Source organism: Carya illinoinensis, chromosome 9 (assembly GCF_018687715.1).
Source record: "Carya illinoinensis cultivar Pawnee chromosome 9, C.illinoinensisPawnee_v1, whole genome shotgun sequence".
Classification (NCBI taxonomy): Eukaryota; Viridiplantae; Streptophyta; class Magnoliopsida; order Fagales; family Juglandaceae; genus Carya; species Carya illinoinensis.
Genome location: NC_056760.1, coordinates 1,517,807 through 1,544,644, shown reverse-complemented (window position 1 = coordinate 1,544,644; position 26,838 = coordinate 1,517,807). Strand labels below are relative to the sequence as shown.

The window sequence follows — 26,838 nt, the reverse complement described above, 5'->3', positions numbered from 1 at the left end:
TCAAGCACATCAAGGAAACAAGCATGAGCAAGAAGGGAACAAGTTCACATTAAAATTATAGAGTAATGTTGTAAATCTCTTCAAAATTCGAAATTAGGATTAATGCTCAAAATTAATATTTTATCATAAAGCATTAAAATACATTTTCCACATGTGCATGAATATTTTTGAAAATTAAATTTGAAAATTTTGAAAGATGATTGATTGTCATCTTTTGCATGTGCATGCCTTGATTAAAGGGTTGAACTTTGAAAATATTAAAGATGATTGATTGTCATCTTTCACATGTGCATGTTTTATTTGAATATTTTCAAAAGTGATTGATGCTTTTTTAGACTTATACAAAAAGTAAAAGATTAGGTTTGAATTTTTTGAAAATGAAAGTGTGCTCATTTTGTCATATGCCAAAAGTAAAAGATTAGGTTTGATTTTTTTGAAAAAGTGAATGATGTTGTCTTTGACAATTGAAAAAGAAGAACATTTTATTTGAATTCTTTGAAAAAGTGAATGATGTTGTCTTTGACAATTGAAAAAGAATAACCTTTTATTTGAATTTTTTGAAAAAGTGAATGATGTTGTCTTTGACATGTGAATCCTTTTAAATTTGAATATGAAGTCTCATATGCCTATAAATAGATTAATTGAGAGCTTCACATTCACAACACCAAGAGCATACAACATTCATTCAAAGCTTTCATTCTCTCTTCTCTAAACATTGAGCCTTAATCCTTGTTCATTTTGAGAGATATAGCTTGCGCTGTATTGTTCTTATTTCACTCGTTGAGGAGTGTTTTCTGATAACCTACCCACTATCAGCTTTTGTATCAGAAAAAGGGTGTGTATAACCCTTGTGTGTGTAGAAAGTATTCTACACAGGGAATAGTTGAATCACCACGTGTAAGGTGATTGCAAGTGTAGAGGGTGTTCTACACGGATCCTTTGTAGCGGTGTTGTTCAAAGGTGTAATAGGTTTCTATCTCCACCTGAAGGAGGTTGAATAGTGAATTTGGGAATCCTCAAGGGGTAGCTTGAGGCGAGGACGTAGGCAGTGGGGCCGAACCTCGTTAACATACTGAGTTTGCTTCTCTCTTACCCTTACTCCTTATATTTATTGTTATTTCATATTTTGTTTATATTTTATATTATATATTTGATTTATAATTGTTATTTTTTTTAATACAACTCAATTCACCCCCCTCTTGTGTTAGTCATCTGGGCAACAGTTAGTTAGACGTAGAGTACTGTAGCAAATTGGAAATTAATTATAAAATACATAATCCGTTGGATGGGTGTTTTGAGCTATTTTCTTCAAATTTTATATTTCCATTAAGTTTTACACCCATTGAGAATGCTCTAATAATGAAATAATTTAAAAATACATGAGAAGAGTTGTGTTTCTAAAGAAAGCCTAATACTATGATGTTGGAGCAAGGTGATATAAAAGGTGACCACTTTCGTTTCCACGTCTGTTTTGAGAGCTGACTTTTCACCTTCAAGGGGTGGTGTTTCTAAGGTTGAGACAGACAATATCAGCAACAGAAAAATGTTGTCACTGGTACTCATAGCTAGTCATGTTTTTCCTCATCACGCAGCGGGTCTTTATGCTCCAGAGTCCAGAATTTGGCTACATTTAGCCACACACAAATCATGTCCATAGAGTATGGCGACAATGCTCATCGGATTATGCTTGACGCCTTGTGGGATGTTTTTTTATCTTGCAATCGATAAAGAAATTTAAAACTACGGGCTTGTTTGTAAATAGATCTTATTCAAAAACTTTTATCTCATCTCATCATATCTCATTTTTAAATATAATTCAAATACAAAATTTTCAACCTAATCTTTACAACTTTTAAAAACTTTCAAATAACAAATAAAAAACAATTCAACATTTTTAAATCTCTAAAAAAAAAAATAATATTATAAAATCATATCCTAACAATATTTTAACTTTATAATATTTTTTATTCAATTCTTTTTCTCTCATTTAACAAAACTCGAAAAATATCCAACTCAAATTATCTCACTATTATTTATAAACTATCTTATTACTATTCACAAAATTTGCATCTCATCTCACTTCTCAAACGAGCTCTAAAAGCTCTCCAAACCTAGTGGTTTTTATGCCGACTGGAACCTATGTTCATCGATGATATATAAATACCTCAGATACAAAAATAAGTCATAAAATAAATGCACAAAGTGATGTGATATGTTATATTGTAAAACATAAACTTATCTTAGGAAGCCATCTACATAGACAATAGAGATTGTTGACTAATGTTTAAACCTACTCTAACAAGATTCTAACTAAGATAATATAATTACAAAACTACAAAAAGTCCCTATTACAATTCACCACTCCCACACTAGCAAAAGACACCAGCTAATTTATTGATGGGATTTGTTCATGCCTTGCAAAATGATAATAGTAAACTGGCAAGTCTGGACTCATGATGAAATGATGGTGGTTAAAAAGATGATGATTAGCATTTCTCAACTTATATTTATCGATGAATTTTGCTAATATCCTAGAAATTAGAGAGCATCTTTTTTTTTTTTTGATGAATAGAAATTAGAGAGCATCTTTATTCTATGAATTCTACAGTATGATCACAAGTTATTTTGGTTTTCCACGTTCTAATAGAAACCAGACACCAATGGCTACCAAAATTGCAGTAAGAAAATCACACAAAATACTTGACCATCTGAATTTCCTTTTGCTTGAAACCGCATTTCTCATAGAATGCCCTGTTCTCCAAACTGCAGTCAAGAATCACCTTATAGCAACCCATAGAACGAGCATGATCTGTGAGGAATGCAATGACTTTCTTGCCTAATTGCATCCCCCGAGCATTGGAGTCGATCACAACATCTTCAATGTGCCCAACTTTGCCGCAATTCCTCAGAAACTTATTCTCAATGAACACGCTCCCAGTTGCAATGATCTTCTCAGACGTTTCATCTTCTATGACACAAATAACGTGGTGATCTCCAAGGGAGCTGATCTCATGAAATCGATCTTCAAAGTCATTGTCAGAAACAGAGTCACAAAAGGTTAGTTGTCGCAGCAGCTCTATAAAACCCTTGCTTTTGTCTGAGATTTGTAATCTTCGTACCAGAAACTTCTGATCTTCGCTGGACGAATTACCGGCCTGCATCTTTTTCTTTTCCCCGATAAGATCTGGATACATTCCTTCAAATATATAGAAAATGGATGAAGCATTAGATCTGCAAAGATTTGAAGCACAAAACTGGACTTGGTAGGGTTCAGGACTTGGTAAAACCAAAAATAATTAAAAAATAAATAAAAATAAGTGTATTACGCGGAATAATGAATAGAAAAACACGTTCAATAAAATGGAAAAAATAATATTTACATTCGTGGTTGTGCAAGTGGCGTGCAGTCGCTTTGAAAAAAATGAATTAATATGAGACTCACGTGAAAAAAAAATTAACTTTTTAATCGTGGATTCTACTCTTTTTCAAAGCGATTGTACGGCGTTTGTAATTTTATGACTGTATGTAACATTACCAATGATAAAATGGATGGAATAAGAGCATGAGAGATTGGTAGAGACTAACCTTGCCTCTGACTCGGGGTACCGTCCAACTACAGTCTACAACTACAGCCCTCGTGAGATTTCTAAAGCGAAGCATAGAGAGAAGTTTCAGATAAGAAAATAAGAGTTTTGTTACTAGCAAAATCACGTAGTAATTTACATATTAATTTTATTCATATTTAAAATTTAAATTAATATTATTTCTAATTAAATTAACTTTTTAACTAAATACTTTTAATTAATACATATATTAATGTATAATTGTTCTTATACTTAGCAAAACTATTCAGGAAATAAAGATCCAAAGAGGAATGACATGCAGTAGTCGACATGGTCATTATGGGTGAGCTAGTGAGCCCAATTATTTCAGAGTCCGAGTGAGCCCAATACTTAGAGTCCGAGTGAGAAATCATCCAGGAAGGATCCAGAAACCCGAAGCTAAAGAATATGGCCATGGCGTTCTGAGAAAATTCTTGGTCAGGAAGATATGCCGAGATCGCTGATTCAGCGCCTGGCGCCATACCTGGCTGGTCGAATCCGACAGAACCAAAGGCTTCTAAGTTCTGTTTCTTCGTCTTCTGCTCTTTACGAAGCCTCTCCAACGCCTTCTTCTCCATCTACTTCTCCCGATGCCGTCCACTTGACCGACAATTGGGTCCGAGTACGCTATATCTCACAGAATTCTTTGTTCTTTTAGAATATTAATTAAGTTATTTTCTCATATTGGATTTTCCCCCATATTCTGAAAGAAGTTGAACAACTGAAAAAATGCATTTTTTTGGAAGAACAGAATATCGCATTTATTATGTGTTTAGGAAACTGCAAGATTGATGAAACCCAGAAAATTTATTCTGTAAAATAGTCGAAAGTGAAATGTCCATTTGGTTCTATAATATTTGACGTCCCAGAGTTTATGCCTTTGCATATTATTAAGCTGTGGGTAAATGTTGCAGAGAATGAAAGAGCTGCAAGGTACCGAAGCACTGGGTGGTAAAAAGATGCTTAGGTTGTGTGTGGAAACTGGAGGATGTTCTGGGTTCCAATATGTCTTTGATCTTGATGACAAAACCAGCTCAGATGATAGGTATATGCATTTGCATGTGATTGCTTACCCGTTTCTGTTCTAATTGGAAGAAGTTGTACTCAATTTTGCTAAAAACCTTTCACTTTCTGTAGAATTTTTGAGAGGGAAGGAGTTAAGTTGGTGATCGATAATATTTCATATGATTTTGTGAAAGGGGCAACCGTTGATTACGTTGAGGAGCTGATCCGTTCAGCATTTGTGGTAAGTGGATATGGATGTACACACTGCGTATAACTTGTCATCCTTTTTTGATGGGTACTTTATATTTTTTGATAGGTATAACTTGTCATCTTGAGATGGAAACTCCTTGTTTGGGCAAGTTTGAATTGATTAATTAGGCAAAAATTCTATGTGCAGTCACTTTTACGTACTTTTTTGCACATTCTACTGATGTGATTGATTGAGCATTAAAAAAAAATTGATGCATCCAATCATATTAGTGGAGTAGAGATTACGCAAAAGTGACTGAATGTAGCATTACTTTTAATTAGAATAGTTAGTCTGAAGTACTTTTTTTCCCTTCAGAAATGTCCTCTGGTAAGTGGTTCCTGTCATATTGTATATTGTATATGCAGGATTTAATTAGAACAATGAGATTTGAGGTGAGAGTCTGTACCTTAAATGAGATCAAGATACTTGATCTATGATAGCCTGTGTTAGGCCCTAGGTGGGCAGAAGTAGCCAAAACAAAACTAAGTAATGCGGATGAAGTCCACAGGGCAGAGGTTGATGCCAGTCTCTATCCTCTTAGATGTCTGGTTCATATTGGTTGGTTGGGGTGTAACAAAATTGAATATTACGGCTGTTTACTTTTGATCTGGAATCTAGGTACTTAAGTAAGGAAGGTCTTTTCCATATAATTTTACATCATGCATCCTTCTCTGTTAATGGAATGATGCAATATATTGATCAACCTGCAAAATGGTGCCAGTTTAAGAGACCATAACTAGATTTGGTCGTTTGGGTTGAAGCTCAATGATGCCCAAGGTTCACAGATTTGATTATATTTTTTATAGTTAGATATGCTTGACTGTACTTTTGCCAGTTAGAACATGGCAGATGCCTAGTGTGATTTCTGCAGATTTTTTAGTATAAAATTGGGAAATAATATTTCACTTACAAAATATAATCTATGGGTGAAAAGTGCAATTTCCCTTTGAAAGTTTTGGTAGTGTAGGTTCCAATTTGAAAAATTTAGTAAGTTTTGGGTTGAAACTAAAACACTTGGTAGTTTAAGGTGCAAAGGGAAAAATAGGCGTAATTTGTGGGCAAAAAGTGGAATTTCGCTTTGAAAGTTTGTATGTTACTTAGTGCCGATTTTGTGTGGTGATATAGTGCCATCCAAATTTCATATTTGTAATACGTGATGCTGCTTTGGCTAAATTCCAGTGTAATGTGCAGGTGACTGAAAATCCAAGTGCAGTGGGTGGGTGCAGTTGTAAAAGTTCTTTCATGGTGAAACAGTAGTTTTGTTGCAAGTACCTTAACCATATACTCCCAGCACAGCTAAGAGGTCACTCATGTTTGGCCCCAACTAGTTATTATTTCCATTTTTTTGTTTTCCAATAACAACCATTTCAATTGAAAGAAATTGCTTCTGTATGACGCTACTATACATGTAAGAAAGCAAGGTGTAAAACAGTCATCTATCATCGAGCTCTTGTATTTTTTATCGTTTCAGGGTTCGTATTTGAATGTAGGTAATTCAGTGATTGCACTCTGTTTGGCATTTCCGACATGGCATTTGTAAGGGCATGCATCTTACATATTGTTGATGGCTTGTAGGACTGTTGCAAGCTTTAATGGTACTTGTCATAGATGCTGAAGATGGAAAAAGTACAAATGTTTTGGATGGCAACTCATGTTTCCTCATTATAAATCAGATTAACTTCCGCTTGCTTGGAAGGATTTCAAAAGGAATTTGAGATATCAGTATGATTTAAGTCAAAGTTTTAAAAGATTTCATCGTTCGAGATGTCACAACGTATCGAAATCGTGTAAAGGAATTATGGGTTCGGCTTGGATTCTGTTGCTTTTAGAACAGGAAATCTCCTGTTAAGTAAACCGACGTCGTGTAGAGGTTTTGAAATTATTTGCTCGCATAGATATATATCTTTTTGGCGCGTCCAGTAACTCGTTTGACATACACTTAAAAAAATCTTTTTTCCTTTTTAGATACACTTGCCACTAAACATGTATATATTTATTATTTTTCTTAGCTGAACTCGTTTGACGTATTGGTAAACTACTTGATTGCACAAAGAAGAACATGCAACAAATACTTGAGATATTGGAACACTGGCAAGAACCGATGTGTATGTATCTCCCTGTTTTTTCCATACACTGGCCACTGATTGAATATATTTCATCTTTTTTATATGTTGGCCACCGAAACTCATTTGAAACACTAGCAATAACTAATTGCAAAATTATGAATTGGCAAATGTGAAGTGGGATATCTGATGTTATTTGTAATCTGGTGTTATTTATGAAATAGTCTGTTGTTGTTATCAATCTAGTTAAAACTGTAGGACAAGTGTTTGTAAAAAGTACTCTTAGAATGTGAAGTGGGATATCTTATTCTAGTTTGTAATATGTTACTCTCAAAGGTGTAATTAGTAGTTATATTTATCAAGTTTGGCTTTCCAGAATTCAGTTTATAAAAAATACATACGTAAAACTTGTGCATCAATGCACCAATACTTGATATTTTCTCCAATATACAAAAAATAGCCTCAAAACTACTTCATCGTATCCTTGAACCAAGCATAACTATATGTTGTCTAACTGCACATATTTGAGTTGTCAACATATTTTTTGGAGAAAATGATATGGTGAAACATAACTTAATCTTGGAAGAAGTCCCAGATACTCGTGTCTTGAACATTTGTACTTGCATAAAGACATGATTTACTCATGGTATCCTGTAATGTTCCAATTAGGTTCCACAAAGTCGTAATTATTCAACGAAGCTGAAGATAATATTGTTAGTTTGGGTAACATAAAAAATTACTCAATACTAACAGAAGGAAAAAAAAAAAAAAAAAACGTTGATTTTCTGAAGAGTACCTGATATAGTGATGAAGGGTAAATATTGTAAGGGTCAGTAGCATTTGCAGAATCAGGTATATAAAAATCTTATTTCATTTACTCGTGATCAGTAACATAATAAAATTTCCTTCACTTGTAAAATCACCTTAAATGAAAATAAAAAAAGAGAAGTGCAAGGATTAATACCTGGTATGGATGACATGGAAACAATGGATTGGAACTATCAACTCTACTAACTTGCATAGATAAAGTTACACTCTGACCAAATTTCATGTTTACAATCACTAAATTAAGATTGTATGATAAATGACATATATAAATTTAAAGTAGAGTGTCAAGATTTGTACTTGTAAATGTTATTTTCTTGTTGAGGTTGGTTGTTGCTACTTCTTCTTTTTCTTTTAGCATAAAGTGTACACTGATTTTCTTGTGAGGGACAGTGGCCGCTAATTTTTTTTTTTTTTCTTTTTAACCATCTCTAAGCAACTTTTGTATTGACTTGTAAATGTTTATTTTCTTGTTGAGGTTGGTCGTTGCTACTTCTTCTTTTTCTTTTAGCATAAAGTGTACATTGATTTTCTTGTGAGGGACAGTGGCCGCTAATTTTTTTTTTCTTTTTAACCATCTCAAGACAACTTTTGTATCGACATCTTCCTTTACAACCCTGCTTTTTCTTAAGACCCTTAACACTTGAAGTTGTAATGTCCTCTAATGAATATTGTTGAGAATCTTCAATTTGACAAATATCAAATTTTTTTCTGAATATATCTTCAATCTTTCCACTCAACTCCTTATAATTTCCCAATGCTAACATGTATGCTTCTTCATATTCAACAGCCCGACTAATAAGCTTGACATACAAGGGGCACAAAGACTTATATCAAGTTGTGACTTCCAAATTAGTGTCTGTTATGATATCATTTCCATTGAAGTCTTGCACACTCTCATTTTTTGCTTCTTTTGTCCATCTCTTAAGGATGTATTTTTCTGAAAGTATTTTAATATCCATAACATCAAGAATTTTTAAAGCATGACTACACAAAATCCCTCACCTTTCAAACTTCCTACAACTGCACGAAACATTGTTTTCCAATGAATTCCATATGACTTTATGATTTTTAGGTTTCCCATATATTGAGACTACATATTCATGAGACAAGTCTCTTTCATCACGCTCTTTAACAAAAGCTCATTGAAACTCTTCATATTGCTTTTGAAATTTTAAAAATAATTGAGAAGTGTAGGTATTTGCTGCTTGCATCAACATAGGTGATGCAATCTTAACTCTTGGTAACTTTTGCCTTAAGTTGTACTCTGCTTGCAGCTCTTTGTAGCGTTTAGCATCGATTAACCTTTCAAAATGTGTGAATAATTTTACAATATCATAATTTGACTGTAAATAATCCTTTAGATCAGAGTTCAAACTTTCACTCAATTGTGTGGAAGTCATTCTTGCAGAAAATGACATCTTCACATATGCTTTTGCCCATTTTTCTTTCAATTCAAACAAATGTTGTAGCCAAGAATTGTCACATACATTGTACTTATGAAGCATAGAATCCCAAGCACTGAATAACACTTCTTCCTCTTCATAAATTTTAAAACATGCACTGAAATCAATTCTAAAGCCACTCTCACCTCTTAATAAATGACCAACATGTTTCATAGCATTTTGCATTAAATGCCACTTACAAAGCCGATGATAGTTACTTGGCATTACCATTGAGATAGCTTTTGCTATTGCTGGATCTTGATCAGTAAATATTATCTTTGGTTTTTTACCTGACATTGCTTCAAAGAAAGTTTCAAACAACCATTTAAATGACTCTATGGTCTCGTCATAAAGAAGTGCAGCACCAAATATAGTAGTCTCTCTGTGATGATTAAACCCAACAAACATTGCAAGTGGTCGATACTACTTGTTAGTCCTATATGTTGTATTGAAAGAAACTACATCACCAAGTAAATTATAATCAACAATCATTTGGGCATCTGCCCAAAAAATATTTGTTATTTGCTTTGCAGTATCTAATTATACAACATTATAAAAGGAAGGATTCTCTCGTTTTTGCTTTTGGAAGTATCTCAATAAACTTCCTGCCTCGCCATATTTTAGCTCTCTTTGTCGTTTGTTATGAAGATAATTCTTCTGATCTTGCTTGGTGTAACCAAGAGCATCTTTTCCACCAACTTGCCTACCCATGAACTCATAGGAATCCTTCAATTGTATACCACTATCATCTGCCAAATCAATTTCTAATGCTTGTGCTTTTGAAATATTTCATTGTGATGGCATCATGTGAGCACATTGTGGAATATGGAGAGCATGGTTATGATTGAGCTTAATACTATGAATGCAATATTTTTGTTTTTCTTTATCATGTCGAATTATCATATGTGCTTTGCAGTCTATCCTTGTTTCAGCTTGCTCATATCTTTTTTGCCTATCTCTCTCGCATTTGGCTTGAAGTCCCTCTTTACAACACACGAATTTTCTTGAAGTCACCAAGCCATCTACTTTTCTTTTATTATACCACTCTCTTCGAATACTAAATTCATAGTTTCTTCCATACTCATTATAGAAGTCGTATGCCTCTTGTTCAGAATTAAACTCAAGTCCAAGTTTTGGTGTATGATCTATAACCAAAGTTTGATCATTATTCTTGATTATCTATTCCATATATATTATGGTCTCTGAAAAATTAAAATAATCACCTAAACTTTTATATTCACATCAAGTCATTGAAAGTGACAAGTACTTATCCAAAAGAAAATTTAAAAGTGATTGAAAATAACAAAAACTCTGTCTACATGTTAGAAAGACATTGGCAAACACAAACTACAGAAATATAGTCGATAAAAAAGGCAAGCACAAGCGACAAGAAAACCAAATAATGGCTTTGTCGTAGAGACTGGAAGACCAAACTGGATTTAAGAAAATAATATGCAGAGTAAAAATGGAAGAACCTTAAGGAGATCAACTCAAATATAAAGAAAACAAATAAAATGAAAAGACTTTGAACAGAGTAAAAAAATAGATTTACATTTATAAATAAAAGAGTGAAAAGTGCAGAACAAAGGAGATTTACATTTACCAATATCTTAAGTTTTTGCTATTTGTTCTTCTCCGTGCGAGCAAGTAGTTTATCAGAAAGGAAAAATGATTTTTACGAGTATATGTCAAACGAGTTCAGCTAAGAAAAATAATAAATATATATATGGAATATTGGCCAGTGTATCTAAACTTTTCACATTCTCGTAAAAAGAAATATATCTATACGAGCAAGTAATTTGACGACCTCTATACGACATCGGTTTACTTAACAGGAGATTTCCTATTCTAAAAGTAACAGGACCAAAGCTGAACCCAGGAATTATTACCTTGAATGTTTTTGTAAAGCTACAACTTAGAAGAGAATGCTATTGGACAAACAACGTACGTTTTTGGAGACTCTTTTGTCTCAACGGCTTGAAAATTCCAAAATTCAAAGCAAATTCCATTTTGTGCCGTTTCATTTGTAGCTCGGCGATTTTCCAAGCAGTACTCAAAACTGTCGTGTCGTTTTCTACGCACCCCCCACCACAACCCCGCCTGACCACAAACCACAACCCTGCCTGCAGCTTGCAGGGACACCCCCACCCCGCCCGCAAAAGACAAGTAGGGGGCGGCCTGGTTTGGTTACCAAATACTAAATTATCTCATTTCACAAAATATTTCATCTTATTTAAACTGTGTAACCAAACAAAGAAATCCTTTAAACTATAATAGGCAAAGTTCAAGCATGATGTACTTTCGCATATGGGCTATATTCACTTCATGTAACACAAATGACACCCCTCGAGCAAGAGTCATTTAAGACCGGTTTGGATAACAAGATATTTACATATCATTCTATTTCATCTCATCTCAATATCCAAATAATATAAATGCAATACTTTTCAATTTCAAATTTTTAACTTTTTTATCTAATCATTACCTTATTACAATTTTCCTAAACTTTCAAACAAAACACAAAAAACAATGAAACATTTTCAAATCATCAAACAAAAATAATATTAAAAAAAATTATATTTTAACAATATTTTAATTTTATAATATATTTATTCAACTTCTTCTCTCTTATTTTTCAAAACTCCATAAATATCTTAACTCAAACCATTTCACTATTATTAACAGATTATCTCATCTTATCTCACTATTCAAATCACGCATAAGTGGTCCAATCATGCATCAAACCATGCCAAACGCACAAGGACACAAAAAACATTTTCTTTACTCAACCCCCAATAACGTCAAACCAAAATAAAATTAACGGCCATTAGTAAACTTTGAGGAAGCTTAAGAATCTAAAAGGAAACAAAAAGGTCCTCAGCAGCATTTCTCAAGAAATGTTTCGCTCACACAATGTTCATAAGAAGTTTTGCTTATGCTATCTCCTGAAACAACTCTCACAAACAGCAAAGTGAACTTAGTAGAGGCGGATTGCAGGCCCCATGGTACTCTTCAGATGCAAGCACCTCACCTATTTCAGCCAGACCAAATGCACAAAATTAATAACCACTGAGCAGTGAGAAGATAAATCACGAATACACACATTTAATGAACTTACATTCTGCCAATTTTTCTTCAATAATGAAACAAGGAAGTTGACGCTCATTTGCACATTCTGGAACAACTGCTTCTCCTCCATACTGCAATTCCCCACAGCAACACCCATACAAAGAACTTTCTTAAGTTGGAACTTTACCATTGCCTTCGTTTCATTAAGCTTCGATTCCAGGGTTTCCTGATGAGTCACCAGGGTCGGAAACTTGCCTGCATTCACACCCTTTATGTTATTAACAATGGTCTAGCCAAATGTATGTAGCAATTACATTGATATGATGGTGACAACAAGAAGCAGGTTTATGTTGGGGATCACAAAGCAAGCCTGCTAATCAGCAAAAATTCTCTAAACAACTTAAAACTTCAGATTTTCGGACTATAAATCAGGGATCTAATAAAGGAAAAGGCAGGCCTTAGGTTCAGAGCATGTTCGAAAGCTTTTTGGAAAAACTACTTACAAAATGGCTAGTTTGAAAACTAAACAGGCAACTCCACAGCCCCATGTCTAATTAATGCTTGCAAAATAACAGATCAAGTGCCAATTTGAATACCACCAAGCATCTTAATCACCAATATAAATTTATTTGAATCACAAAGCAATTGAGCACAAAGAACTATCGGTGGAATTTGCCTTTAATGTTTCTCCTGGGAAATGTCCAGCCAGGAGAGGCATCCTCATTCACAAAGTGCTTACAAACCCAAAACAAGAACTAAGCGTTGGAATTTATAAAGTTGAATACAGACCAACTCTAACTCTGCCAATACCACATTGGAAATCATTACACTGCAACACAGACGAGAAAAGTCAGCTAAAAGAAATGAGCTACTTGCCTGCCTTGTTAAGACCGGGGCCCAAAAGACGAGGAATTTGCTTAATTACGGACTCAGATGCTAAAAAGGCATGGTACTTCTTCGCAAGCTTCTTGACCAATTTCTTGTTCTTGTTGAGCTTCTTCAACCCTTCAACATCCATATATTCCAATCCTATCTTCTCAGCCTGCAGTAATAAATAACAGAATCACTAGGTGAAATATTTAGCTTTACGCTAAAAGCAAGAAACCCCAGACGCATTATATAGGCCCTTAAATTGTAAAACTGCAAGTAAATTTGCTACTTCTAAGTTATGGCCAAAATTCACACGCAAAAATAACAAAAATGTCCATTAAATCGCTTTAGAAGCACACATATTTTCTTATAGCGCAACCAGCTCAAACACTCGTTGGGGGTGGGTCACGTCAGGGCAGTGCAGGTCGTAGAAGACACATACATAAATTGAAATATAGCACACAATTAAATACGAAAGGACAATAGGGAATGAATAAAATCGGGTAACGGATCAGTTGGAGCACCTCTTCGACGTGCTGAGCATCACCCAGCATGCAAACCTTCATCTTGGGGCGAGGGATGTGGGGGAGCTTCACGGAACCACTGAAGCGCTTGTCTTTCTGGGGATCATAGTTCTTCAATCCGATTTGCAGCTCAACAGTCTCCGTGAAGTTACGCTTCTTCTCCTTCGCGTTGTTGAAGACCTGGGAGATTACCTCCCTAAGAGTATCGCTCTGAAGCTTACTGTTTATAATAACATAAAAAATAGAAAGAAAGAAACAAAAGAGATATATTTATATGAGAGTAAAACATAACGTAACACAAAAACACAGGAAAATGCGAGAAAGAAGAGCGATTGCCTCATAAGTGGAGCTTTTTCTTTCCAGCTGCTTCTCCGATGGTACCCTGCAATACATATAATCAAACAAAACTATGTAATTGATTAATTTTGGATATCTGAGACATATAACCCTGGAGTTAGGGATGAATCAGAAACCCTAACCTGTAAGATGGGAGAGAGAGCGAACGAGCGGACCTAAGCGGAGGCTACAGTGAGCGAGTGCGACGGCAGGAGATGAGGAAGACACATCTTTGGAGCATATGAATAAAAACCCTAGACACGTGCCAAGGGTTGAAGACACACGTGCTTTCCCAGTCCTTTAATTTTTATTCGGATCATTCTAAAGTCATCGCTGAGTTCTCGTTAGATTTAAATTTTTTTATATTATTTTTTAATATTTTTAAATATTAAAAAAAAAACTATAATAATATTAAATAATTTTTTCTTAATCATTAAAAATAAAGAAATTGGGAGCTGTACCGTTCCCCAAGCAGAATTTTTAGTTTTATTCTTTTTATTCCGTTTATTGGTAAATTGTTGCAGTAACTATTATCGTAACATATACTAAACTAACAAATACATTAAAAAATTAAAATTAAAAAAATCAAACCACTAATGTGGTTTTTACACGAAAATATTATATCTAATAATATTGTTCCTAGAAATAAAGTAAAATAAATTAACTAATTAATATTCCTTTTAGTTATTGTTACATCTCTTGTTTCGCGTTAAATCAGCTAGTAAGGAAAGGTTTATTTGGAGGGAGGTATGCGGAAGAAAAAGAAGTTAAAAACACAGCAAAACAAAATTTAAGGATCTTTCACAGAATAGTTAAAAGAGAAAAATTCTAAGTTATAGGTTATGTAAATGTCATATCCTCTTTTTTTAAAAGAATTTTATTGTTAAAAAAATAATTTTATCAAAGTCCTTATTTATTAACTTTTTTTAGTTTTAAATAAATTAAAATTCTTGTATATTTTATCACTGTAAATATAATTAAAAATTCACTCTCAAATTTGAGTCTTCTGAACCAAGCTAGTACCAATAATAAATGACTTATTTCTTACCCTGTAATCATGTACCAGGTCACAACTGTTATTAACGCTGTCTAATTAGTACACTCCACGAATGATTATTCTTGATTTGAGCAACATATTCATTTAAGCCGATGGACATCGACACATCTGGAAGACTGGAACAAATTTCGGAGTGCTCTTACCACACGAATATACGTGTAGCTTCCACAGTCCCATACAAACCCCTAAACCAACATTCAGAAGACGGGGATGGAGACTCAAGATAACATGATTAGAAATTCAGAAAGTTAAATGAAAATACAATGTTCCCGGATGAGACGAATCCTTGTAGCCGTACATGTACCAATTTAACACTTCCGACAGCTAAGATGAATCAAACCATGCTTGGAAAATGTCTGATGCACACAAGCATATAATACTTATTGAAAACATGCACAAAGCTATCAATTACATAAATGCCTCAAACTCCAAAAGTATCGACTTAAAAAGTCGCCAGGGGGGAGGAATTCAAAAAGTCATTCTTCTGATTGCCTTTGCCCCAAGCCTGGAATGTCTTCATAACGTTTCTGCAGCGTAACAAGAAAATTAAAATTCAGTAAAAACAAGAAAATAGACAGCAAAAGTTAGGTTACATGTGGGCCAAAAGTAAGGTTATATGTGGGCCAAAAGTAGTTTCTATGCTAGCACATATGTGATTGAAAATGGTACATTTTCTACTCGTTCCCACTATAAGAACCTTACAAACCAGCAGAACGATCACTTTCCTTGTAAAAGCATTTGGACAAATGAGGTGCCTCTAAATGCGGTATTTTTTGCTTGGACAGCTTCTGGGGAAGATCTTAACTATGGATAACTTATAGAAATGTTATGTGATTGTTGTGATCTGGTGCTGCAAGTGTAGAAAGAATGGTGAGACAGTGAATCCTCTGCTACTACGTTGTGAGGTTGCTACAGCATTATGGTATGATGTCTTTAGAAAGATTGGAGCTAGCCTAGGTTATGCCTGCTACTGAGGTCGAGCCTCTGACCAGCTAGATGAATATGGGCGGTATTCCACAAATCACAGCTATGTGGAAGATGGTTTCTATTTGTATTTTATGGCGCATATGGAAGGAAGGAAATGATCAGACTTTTGAAGACAGGAAGCGCTCAATGGAGGACACTAGATTGTTCTTTGTTAATACTTTATTCCTATGGGCTAAAGACATTGATTTCAATGGCCTAGATCTTCATGATTTTCTTGTTTCTCTTTCTTCCTCCCAGTGTTACCTATGTATACTCGATGTGTACTTGGGCTATGCCTATTTTTATTAATGAAATCCTTTACTTATAAAAAACAGTTAACTGCCCACTCCCACTTAAAGCAGTCTGACCCGACACCAAATGAATCATCAATATAAAATTTTCAGCCCATTAGATCACTCATAGCAGGCATTGTTACAATCTGAGTCCCGTGACCAGTGCAGTATATTGAGCATCATTGAATACTGTAGAGAATAGACATTATTACAATCTGAGTCCTGTGACCAATGCAGTAAATTGAGCATCGTTGAATGCTGTAGAGAATTTTTTTTTTTGATAGGTATGAATGCTGTAGAGAATATATTATAACTACCTCACAAGTGCCTTGAGACCTTCAAAGAAATCAGGAAATTTATGTCATCTAAAACCATGTGCTAGGTTTTTTAATACTCCCAAGCTAGAGGTTGTCAAGGAAATGCTTATTTAAGATGGCTAAGAAGAAAGTTGGCACCAATAATATCTCAACAAAGCTTCATACTGTTTCATATCTTTGGAAAGTTCGATGTTATTACCAAAATCTGCGACTCCTTTCAGATGCACAGTATCCAGACAGCTATTAAAACTGACTGATCTCATATGCACAGAAAATACAAAATAAAAAAAGACAGATTTTATACAACCTGTATCAAATCCATGTAAAAGGACAGATTGTTTTCTTCCTTCTCTTTATGAGATTCTATTGATTTGTAAATCCTAAATCTCAATAATCCATTACCAATAGAATGAGAGAAGAAAGCAATTAGAATGACTAGACCAATCTTGTCGAGACAGAGAGGGTGCTTAAAACACGCCAATACAAACCAATTCTGACAGATTCAGAAAAATCAGAAGGAAGTCTTATAAATTCATAGGAATCTGACCATACCACCATGTAAATTTCAACAACATGATCCAAACTCAAATCACATTAAAATCAAAATTCAGCTTGGCTTGAATGAAGTCTTCTTCTAACCATCCTACTGTACAGCAAAGGGCCTGGTAATCCATCCAGACGTGCATAAGAACACAAAACTAATAAAGATACTATGAACCTCTCGCAATATGTTGAGTATCTATCAACAGGAAAGACATGATGTGGGTGATACCAATGCAATCAAGAAACAAAAATTTTTTGTTTTGTGTAATGATTCTAGGAGAAACTAAATTAAAACTGGTCAGCTGATGGGCAAGATTAATAAACATAAATCATGTTCTGGATCTCAACGGTTGTAGGTATAGAAGCAGCATAATCTCTTAAACTCGCATATTTTTATGTAGCACCCAAGTGTAATACTTATCTAAAATAAGCTGTTCGAAGCATGAAATCCACAGAAAAACTAATTAAAGTGAGTGAGAATAAGAAATCATAGAAAAATAAATTTAAAGAATTGTGATACTAGATGCATACCCCAACATTGTTGTATTCCCACAGCTTATGAACTCCATAATCAACAACCTGCACCCATTTGAACTAATCTTATAAGAAGCCTCGCCTTTTAGCCGTAACATGTCTTCGGAACATTCTAATTGCCCACAAATTTATGTATTCAAATTATTGTAGTCCAAAAATCTTAATGCTACTATAGCGATCAGTATTGATAATGAAAAACAGTTTAGTAATTCCAGGTCCTCTGTTTGGTTGCTTGGCGATATGTACGTTGTAATATATTGCGATTTTAAATCTGAGGAACCATAATCTGTGATCACATCGACCAAAAATGTCCCACTCTATTTGAATATTCCATTACGGTACGGCAAATACTGAAAATACTATCAAACATAAAATTAAACATGTGTCTCGTGAGATTTTATAATTCAGAAGTCTTACGGCAATCAGAAATAACAGAACCATATTTTGGAGCTGAGCTCGCAGTTAGACTTCAAAAACTATCATTTCCAAAGTTATCCCTCAAATTTCTCAGCAATCAAACAGGATAATATGAGAGATCCGATGCAAAATCAAAGGTTAGAATAAATCTCGAAGCCTCACCCGTTCTCCAACAAAAGCACCGGCGATGACGAAGGTGGCATAGACGGAGGTTCGGCGCATGATTACCTTGTAAAGACCTTCGAGAAGGCCTCCGCCGCTCCTTCGAGCAGTTGAATCCATTTAGATCTAGACTGCTGCGTCGCTTCTTCGCTCCCAATTTTGTGATTTTGCTAGGGTTTGCAGAGCGCTCTCTATGCCTTCAATGGGGAATGGGACTGGGAGGTCGATTTAGTAATTGTGAAGGCTTATGGGGACTGTTTGGTTATAAGCGGACCGAAATTAAGTTTGACCGCTTAATGTGCGAATCTTTTGGGCCGGGCTAATTGGCTCAGTAGTCAGTACTCAGTGTTTACCAACGATACGCGTACGCCGGAAGAGAGTTCTACGTGGTACGTAGTGCATGGGTATCATATAGTAATATTTATAAAGTAGAAAAACTTAATTTAATTTTTCTTATTTTTTCTTCATATTTATTTTTTCGTCACACTTATTAATATAGAGAAGTGATATTTATAGCTTTAAATTATGTAAGTCTAGTATATAACAAGTTATTTTTTAATATTAAATTTTATTTTGTCTATGCAAAATTTCAATACTCTAAAATTATATCTAATATTATTTATTTATATAATACATTTTAAATAATTTTATATACTAATTACTTAAGTAAAAGTATTTTAAAATATCTTATATAATAAGTTTAGCGATGATTTAAAATTTAATATGAAGAGAGTATTTTTTATTGTTATAAAACAATTATAGATAATTTTTATTAAAGCAATCGTATGATAAGTTCGATATTCAAACTTAACCTATGTTTTTATACAGTAGAAGACATGCGTGACAATTACAAAAAAAACAATTAAAAGGAACAAATCAAACCTTATTTTGATTTTTTTTATTACATACTGTACTTATATTGGAAGTTTTATTTTATTATAGGAGATTATTTAAAATTGATAAACGTACGGCAGTCAAACCCTCAAATTGCAGTGTGCCCGCCGCGCGTGCCCAATCCACCACCAATTAGTTTAGTCGACTTTAGCGCCGCACGAAAAAACAAGTCCGAAATCTCAACTATCCCTCCCCTTAAAGTCCGATCGTCTATCATTGCTATTTGCCTTCCAACAATTCGTGCGATGGAGTTGTACGAGGGAGGGTGCGACCTGAAGCTGCTCGAAACGCTCGAAGGCCACAGCGACAGGGTATGGAGCCTGGCGTGGAATCCAGCCACTGGCGCCTCTGGGACTCCTCTCGTTTTCGCCTCCTGTAGCGGCGACAAGACCGTCAGAATCTGGGAGCACACTCCCTCTCCCTCTGCTACTTGGACCTGCAAGGTTGGCTCCATTTACTTTCTATTTAATTTATACTTTTGGTAGTTAATTTTGGAGCTTAATTTTCATCTTAAGCGTGATTATGTAGGCAATTCTGGAAGACACGCATACTAGGACCGTCCGATCTTGTGCTTGGTCGCCGTCGGGGAAGCTATTGGCCACCGCGAGCTTTGATGCCACCACTGCCATTTGGGAAAACGTTGGTGGTGATTACGAATGTGTCTCCACTTTAGAGGTATCTTTCCCTTCTTATAGATGTATTTTGTTATAGATTATCTGTTGTTATCGACATTATTGTAAATCTTCTTCCTGATCATTTTAAGTTCTTTCTTTTTTAACATAGCTTTATTTGGCATTTAATTTCTACACAGGGTCATGAGAATGAAGTGAAAAGCGTTTCATGGAATGCATCGGGAACGTTGCTTGCAACGTGTGGCCGAGATAAATCGGTTTGGATTTGGGAAATGCAGCCTGGCAACGAGTTCGAGTGTGTTTCGGTGTTGCAGGGACACACTCAAGATGTTAAGATGGTTCAGTGGCATCCGAGTACGGATGTTTTGTTCTCCTGTAGCTACGATAACACCATTAAGGTACTGCATTATTACCTATAAAAAAAAGTGTACTACATTATGCCCAAGTGGCTTTTGTGATTTTCTTTTTAGCTATGAACACCCTAAAAAATGTTTGATATAATGGTGCTTGCTTTGTATCTAAGGCTCTCAAGACTGGATAGTAGGATTTATGATGCCATGCAATGTTACTTGCAGGTTTGGGCGGATGATGATGATGATTGGCAATGTGTTCAGACTTTAGGTGAACCTAACAAGTACTCTACCTTAAATCCTTAATCTCTCTGTAATATGCGCTTGGGTTTGATATATGTTGTGCTCGCCAATCTGTAGACTGTCAACCATTTTGTTAACAATATGCTCATTTAGTCTAATTCATCTAGGCTGATTTTCTTGCCAGTGGTCACTCTTCTACCGTATGGGCACTCACTTTCAATGCTAGCGGAGACAAAATGGTCACATGTAGGTGGGTGAAAGTATTCTCTCATTTCCATGCTCACTAATGGGACATTTTTTCTCCTGTCCAACTCTGTAAACGACATTGATACTGGATTGATTTTTCAGTGATGATCTTACCCTGAAGATATGGGAAACAGACAACGTACAGATGCACTCTGGTGATGGTTATGCTCCTTGGTGAGGAATATGCCATCTTATGTGTATTTGCTTTCTTTCTTTCTTTTGATTATGTTTATGTGTTGAGGACTTTAGCTCCAAAACTATGTTAATGGAAGTGCTGTTAGAACGTATCGATGAGGTAGAGACTAGGGAGAATGTGCTTAACTCATTTTCTTTTGGAACGTGGTATATATGAGTTTGAATCTCCATGTCTTCCTCCCCTTCTCTCTTGTTGTTTCCTTCATATTCTTTCTAATGCCTTCTTATTCGTCCTTTTCGGCTGCTCCTGATAAGGCTGTGTGATAGGAATACTATTATTTTGAAGCTTGGTTTTCGAACTCCACACACACAAAATGTGATTATGCATTTCCCCCACCCCAAATTCACGATTGAGACTTGTGGTAATGTGTTGTTTGCTGAATATATTGCTTTCTAGTTTCAATAATGTATTTTCATGAGTGAGAAAAGCAATGCTAAAAGAACTGAACAAAAATGCAATGCGGCTTTCATAACACCTGCTTCATTAAGTATGGCATGCATTCGATAGGAATTGAAACTAATTTGCCCAGCATGACTTGTTAGAGTAGTAACAGTTCAATTTCTGATTTCTTATATGCACACCTTTAACAGGGTCCCCCTCTCTTTTGTTTTTCAGGAGACATCTCTGCACTCTCACTGGTTATCATGATCGAACAATTTTCTCAGTTCATTGGTCAAGGTAGTTGAAGTTAAATTAATTAAGACAAATATTTGCTAATCTGCTGGTCACGATGGACTTAAATTTCTGTGATTATCAGATTTAAACCCCATTCCCCACCCTTTTAAATGTTCAATTAGAATTACTAAAGGTTAGCAGAAAAGTTTTTATACCAGCAATTTTGTCTTGTGCTTACTCCACCGCCAAAAAAATGAGAAAAAAAAAAAAAAAAGAGAATAAAGAAAAAGATAGGCTAGATTTTGCCTTTTCACTTGCATCATTATCACACAATTGTTAGTCATATGTTTGGTCTGAAAGCTTATTCTTGTACGAAGGGGTATCTTGAAATGAGAGAATACCATAGACATCATCATCATCATCATGTGCACCACGTTACAATTGTTTGGCATTAGATTGAACATCACATATATATGAGATTAGATACTATGTGGTACTCTAGCTAATTTTAGCTGTTTTTATTTCATGCCTAGTATACAGTAGAGACTAGCCCTCAATTTGGTTTATGTACACAATTCGATTAAAGTATGTCACAAACGTAAAGTATATATGTAAGTAAATATAAATAACAATTCAAAGCTGTCAACTTGAGTTTTGATTGAGTGAAATTGATACGAGTTTTTTTCCCTCTTCATGGGTGAGTTATGTTCTTCCCATTGTGAAAACCTAGCTGATCCATTCTGTTTTCTGTTCTATCCCTCCCCTCCCTTCCCCCCCCAACAAAAAAAAAACACATCATGAATTAAATACATTCTATATGTGAATATGACAGCGGGGGTATTATTGCAAGTGGAGCAGCTGATGATGCCATACGATTTTTTGTGGGGAACAAAGACGGTTTGGTATTCATAATATCTAATAAACTTTTCATTCATTGCTATGATTTATTGACAATTCCCAGTGATGCAGCGATATTGCCTCACTGTCATAAATTTTTCTGATAGTGATATGGATTATAGACACTGATCTCCACTGTACCCAATACATCTAAGCCTCCATGTGTACTGAGGATGATATGTTTATAGAGGGCCAATCTTGTTTAGATAATGTGATATGAATCTTGATTTTGTGCACGTAATTGTTTTGGGGTGTTTATATTAGTATCCGTAGAAACTCTTTATGATTCCATGGATGCTCCATCCGTGTACAAATTTCCCTGGGGATGTATCTGGAACACATACATATGGTGTCACTCTTTTTTTTTTTTTTTTTTTTCAAAGCAATAGTAGAAATTATAGTGAGAAATGATCGGAACATGATATCTACCAGCACAGAAGCTTATTTGGATTAATATACTGGGTTGAAATTAGAAGTCCTGTGCACTGATGGGCAATGGGGCTCTTGGTTTTTCATTTTATAAGAGTGAATTGCCCGTGGACCTTTGTGAAGTTGATAACCCAAGTCGCTTCTAAAAAAATAGTTAATATCCCACGTCTCTGAGAAAATCATTTCAGCAATCGTATATATTGCAATTGTGAAGGCTCATTTAGATCTTTCCAAATTCTAGATTCCTGGATTTTCTTTTTATGCAGTTCAAAAACAACCAAATAAGTTGATCAACTGCATTGTGTTTATATGATAGGCTGATGGACCTTCATATAAATTGCTGCTGAAGAAGGAGAAGGCCCATGACATGGATATAAACTCAGTGCAATGGAGCCCTGGGGTAAGATTTGTTACTCGAGACTGATAAAAGTCTGCAGTGTAATCCCACTCACATTTCATAACTTCTTCACACATGATAGAATTCAGTAGGTGGTACATAATTTAATTTTTTGCGAACTCAGATGTTTACTTGATATTTGATATTAACAGGTCACCTTGTATTGGAACATAAAAGTCATTCTACTTGTCTATTTACTGTTGCCATGTTTGAAGTCTCATTTATTTATTCCTTTGGTGGTTTCCTTTATTATGTTGTTAATTATCAGGAGAAACGACTATTAGCTTCCGTGAGTGATGATGGTGTGATAAAGATATGGGAGCTGGTTTCATTAAGTACAGGTAAACGTATATGATTGAGCTTTAAAATGTTATATTTGTTTGGTTGACAATGAAAATGTTTCAAGCCTCATCTATATATCTATCTATCTATCTAGCTGTGGTAACATCTTTCTTGCTGTTTCAATTTAGGAAACGGCTACTAGCTTCTGCTAGTGATGGTGATGCGCAATAGACATATGGTGATAGCTTCATGTAGAAATGGCTACTACTAAATATTCAGTGTGTGGAAAATCAAGATGGTTTTTGTAGCCAATAAGCCTTCGGGTTTTGATTTTTATCCCTCAGTACGTGGATAAGGCCCGGCCAGTTTCAAGCTCCGTTCATTTGGGTATGGAGGTGGGAGTTTATCCATGGGGCCGGACAAAACAATTAAGGGGATTAATTTGTGCTTAATAGAGGAAAATTTTAGCTATATATTATTAGTAAATTACTCGAGCAGAATTTGATGATCGTTTGAACGATATTGTGGATTATAGAGTTACTTTTGGTTCTGAATTTTTATTCTCCTCTATCGACTTCGACCACCATGTGTTTGAACTAAATAATATTTAATAATATTACATATCTCCAAGTAGTACTGCTGGTTCATTGGTTCTAATTAATGTAATTTTTCTTTTTCTGTCTTTAAGAAAACCCAATCATAGTTAGAGCCGTAAAGAAGTCGAGATCGAGCAGGCAGAACTAGATGGTCCAATATCTGATCTTTTCATTTAATTCTCATTCAAGCATAAATTCATGAGTTCGATCTTATCATTGAATTATATTGTGTAAAAACAACCCATGACTTATAAATCAAAAAAATTTCGAGTTTATTCTCGAGCTACTCAATCTTAAAAAGGAAATTATATATTTCATATGTATCTTATGATTTTATCTATAAATTAATGATCTTGACAAGCAAATTCTATGTTCTCGTAATTATCTTTATATATATGTGTGCGCGCGCGCGCGCAGTTTAATTTTTTAAGTGAAGGATTTGCAGAATTGTCTTGTTTTTAACATCGTATAATCATTCAAAGTTCAAACCCAGTTCAACCAATTCCATTCATTATCAGTACGTACGTACCCATCAAGTTGAATTCTTTTACCAGCTCTTCTGCCGGATTTACCTGCATATAAATATATATTCACGCTCAAACCCTAGTAAGGTATATATATATATGACGATGGCCGGTTTTTGTCCAATACTCGAGAGTTGAGATCGGAGCTAGGATTGCCATAACCTATATAAAGGAGAATTATTTTCTGCATTTTCTCTCTTCGTACTCATGATTATGGTTCCATATATATATATATATACACGTTCGATCTGAGCTCTAGCTAGCTAGCTTCGTCCCTAGCGCGCTTTTTGTTATGACTGGCGTAGACCATTCTATTTCTATCTCTGCAAATCTCAGATCAAACATTTCTTGATGTAAGAAGATCGACATGATATGATAATCACAATATATCCTAAATATCATAAAATTAAAAGGACTAATCGAGGATCAATATCATTTACCATGTTTAAAGACTAGAGAATTAAAGAACAACAAAGAAAATATATATATCATGATACCCAGAAAAAGAAACCGTTCGCATATATATTTTTTTGTTATCAACTAGGGTTTTAAATATACTAAGTGCATTGTCAATAAGCTTAAAACAATGGAAAATATCTTAGAAGAAAAAGTAAAAAATTCAACACCTGTTTACTATTCTTAATCCGCTAGAATTTGCTCTTCTTCCTTCTTCAACCAAGGCCGCACGAGCCGACATGATTCCTTTGGGGACTAACGAAGCATCAAACGCAGAACAATCTACCCAGTCATTCAAGAGCTCTTCCTGGCCCCATATATCTGGAATCCAAACCCGACCCGCCACCTCAACCCTATGCCTCTTCAGCCTCTCACGTCCGCTATCTTCAGGCATGGCCTCGGACGACAGTACTACTACAGGTTTTTCTTCTCCATCATCATCTTGATCTGGACGCGAACTCATGCCTGCAAATAATGCAGCTTCCTCTCTGTCAAACTGACGGATTCTTGAAGATGAGCTGATCTTTGTTTCCTTTTCATTATTACCAGAACCACGGCTGTCTTTTTCACTCCCATTCTCGGACTGATCATAGTTTTTCTTGGACTCTAATGGTTGTGAAGGAGTAAAGCGATCGAAAACAGGTGAGTCTTGGCGATCCATTCTGGTGGGTGTTTGTTCACATGCAATGAACTACAACGATCTATCTTTCTTTCTTTCTTTCTTTCTCAGTTGCCTGCTTTTTGGGTCGAGAGAAGATTACAATATGGGGTGGGCGGGGGGTTCGATTTATCATGTGTGGGAATAAAAAAGCAAAGAGAATGGGTGGGGGTTTAGGTTACACGTCCTCACAAGTGGACTCTCTTTGTATGGTAAGTGACAAGCGTACGTGTCTTGTTAGAGAATGGATGGCAATATGGGTGGCTTTGGTTTTGAGTTTGGTATTACGAAGACGGAAATAAAGGCTCTTATAAACTCTATGGAGTCATGAACGATTCCTTGGATGGATATTTGGAGGATTCTGAGGTTGATGTTGATTTTGGGCACACTGCATAGGGATTTTTGGGTCTTGGCCAATCATCTTGCATGATTCGATTTGGGGACGGATCGATAGCTATTTATTATTTAACAATAAATTATAAATAAAATAATAATAGAAAGCTCTATTAATAAATAATATTTAATGAGATGAAGACTTGTGTGGGAGATTGGAGGAGATATTTTCATTTTCTGATCATGATGTACACCTTGACTACTCATCCTCCGTTTTTTTTTTTTAATTATAATTTATTATTATCATTATTATTTTAACTACATGAGTAGGAGGTTTCAAATCCATATTTTTTATATAGAGAATCAGATCATATTAAATCGATAGACAAATTAAAGTTGATAATTTTTGACAAGTAATTTTAATATGAGTCAAGTTTGAGTTTAAATTAAATTTAATTAGTATTCACGAACAATTTATTTATTTATAAAACAATTTCATATTTATTTACAAGCTTTCATTTAAAATATATAATAGATTATTTATATTATATCTTTATGTGCTTTTTTTTAAATCAAATTAACTTTGAATTTATCATTTTCCATTTTTTTTTTTTTTTGGCTCATAACTTTTGTGTCAATTGATTACATACGTTGTCCATAAGTGTGTTATTATTTATTTATTTCAAATCGTAAGGCTCTTGATGACATGGACATGTTTTTCATTCAGGGCCTATGGATGTGATGTCTCACTAGTTTTCACTGCTAATAATGTATTTTCCTCCCCATTTTCCTCCATTTTCATTTCATCCTGA

The 26,838-nt window shown here is 34.8% G+C and overlaps 6 protein-coding genes across 9 annotated transcripts; 2 read left to right on the top strand and 4 right to left on the bottom strand.

Moving 5' to 3' along the window:
• Positions 1–2,462: 2,462 nt before the first annotated feature.
• On the bottom strand, positions 2,463–3,663 carry LOC122275559 (glucosamine 6-phosphate N-acetyltransferase-like). 2 transcript variants are annotated; one of them, XR_006228591.1, is made up of 2 exons: positions 2,591–3,295; positions 2,463–2,553 (listed from the first exon to the last, which is right to left on the bottom strand). XR_006228591.1 is itself a non-coding variant. In XM_043084674.1 (2 exons), the coding sequence occupies exon 2, from the start codon at positions 3,192–3,194 to the stop codon at positions 2,688–2,690; it is 507 nt and encodes a 168-aa protein (XP_042940608.1). In that variant the 5' UTR covers positions 3,195–3,196; positions 3,586–3,663; the 3' UTR covers positions 2,463–2,687. The 2 variants fall into 2 exon arrangements, 1 of the variants encoding a protein (XP_042940608.1); XM_043084674.1 differs by adding an exon at positions 3,586–3,663 and having other exon boundaries at positions 2,463–3,196.
• Positions 3,664–3,916: 253 nt separating this feature from the next.
• Positions 3,917–6,367, top strand: LOC122275003 (iron-sulfur assembly protein IscA-like 2, mitochondrial). Of its 2 annotated transcripts, none has more exons than XM_043083899.1 (4): positions 3,917–4,218; positions 4,517–4,647; positions 4,740–4,848; positions 6,049–6,367. In XM_043083899.1, the coding sequence occupies exons 1-4, from the start codon at positions 4,051–4,053 to the stop codon at positions 6,112–6,114; spliced, it is 474 nt and encodes a 157-aa protein (XP_042939833.1). In that variant the 5' UTR covers positions 3,917–4,050; the 3' UTR covers positions 6,115–6,367. The 2 variants fall into 2 exon arrangements, with proteins under 2 accessions (XP_042939833.1, XP_042939832.1); XM_043083898.1 differs by having other exon boundaries at positions 3,923–4,224.
• A 5,585-nt stretch (positions 6,368–11,952) lies between these two features.
• On the bottom strand, positions 11,953–14,287 carry LOC122277811 (60S ribosomal protein L10a-like). Its single transcript, XM_043087985.1, has 6 exons — positions 14,133–14,287; positions 13,990–14,035; positions 13,654–13,873; positions 13,136–13,301; positions 12,309–12,514; positions 11,953–12,221 (listed from the first exon to the last, which is right to left on the bottom strand). Exons 2-6 carry the CDS (start codon positions 13,992–13,994, stop codon positions 12,168–12,170), a joined length of 651 nt encoding a protein of 216 aa, XP_042943919.1. The 5' UTR covers positions 13,995–14,035; positions 14,133–14,287; the 3' UTR covers positions 11,953–12,167.
• A 970-nt stretch (positions 14,288–15,257) lies between these two features.
• On the bottom strand, positions 15,258–18,522 carry LOC122275825 (cytochrome b-c1 complex subunit 9-like). Its single transcript, XM_043085102.1, has 3 exons — positions 18,279–18,522; positions 17,697–17,744; positions 15,258–15,573 (listed from the first exon to the last, which is right to left on the bottom strand). Exons 1-3 carry the CDS (start codon positions 18,396–18,398, stop codon positions 15,523–15,525), a joined length of 219 nt encoding a protein of 72 aa, XP_042941036.1. The 5' UTR covers positions 18,399–18,522; the 3' UTR covers positions 15,258–15,522.
• Positions 18,523–19,277: 755 nt separating this feature from the next.
• On the top strand, positions 19,278–24,013 carry LOC122275823 (protein CIA1-like). Of its 2 annotated transcripts, XM_043085099.1 has the most exons (11): positions 19,280–19,615; positions 19,701–19,847; positions 19,984–20,202; positions 20,380–20,438; positions 20,582–20,647; positions 20,746–20,817; positions 21,455–21,517; positions 22,287–22,356; positions 23,097–23,180; positions 23,446–23,518; positions 23,648–24,013. In XM_043085099.1, the coding sequence occupies exons 1-11, from the start codon at positions 19,418–19,420 to the stop codon at positions 23,659–23,661; spliced, it is 1,065 nt and encodes a 354-aa protein (XP_042941033.1). In that variant the 5' UTR covers positions 19,280–19,417; the 3' UTR covers positions 23,662–24,013. The 2 variants fall into 2 exon arrangements, 1 of the variants encoding a protein (XP_042941033.1); XR_006228704.1 differs by lacking the exon at positions 22,287–22,356 and having other exon boundaries at positions 19,278–19,615.
• On the bottom strand, positions 22,708–25,935 carry LOC122275824. Its single transcript, XM_043085100.1, has 2 exons — positions 25,206–25,935; positions 22,708–24,902 (listed from the first exon to the last, which is right to left on the bottom strand). The coding sequence occupies exons 1-2, from the start codon at positions 25,694–25,696 to the stop codon at positions 24,839–24,841; spliced, it is 555 nt and encodes a 184-aa protein (XP_042941034.1). The 5' UTR covers positions 25,697–25,935; the 3' UTR covers positions 22,708–24,838.
• Positions 25,936–26,838: the final 903 nt, after the last annotated feature.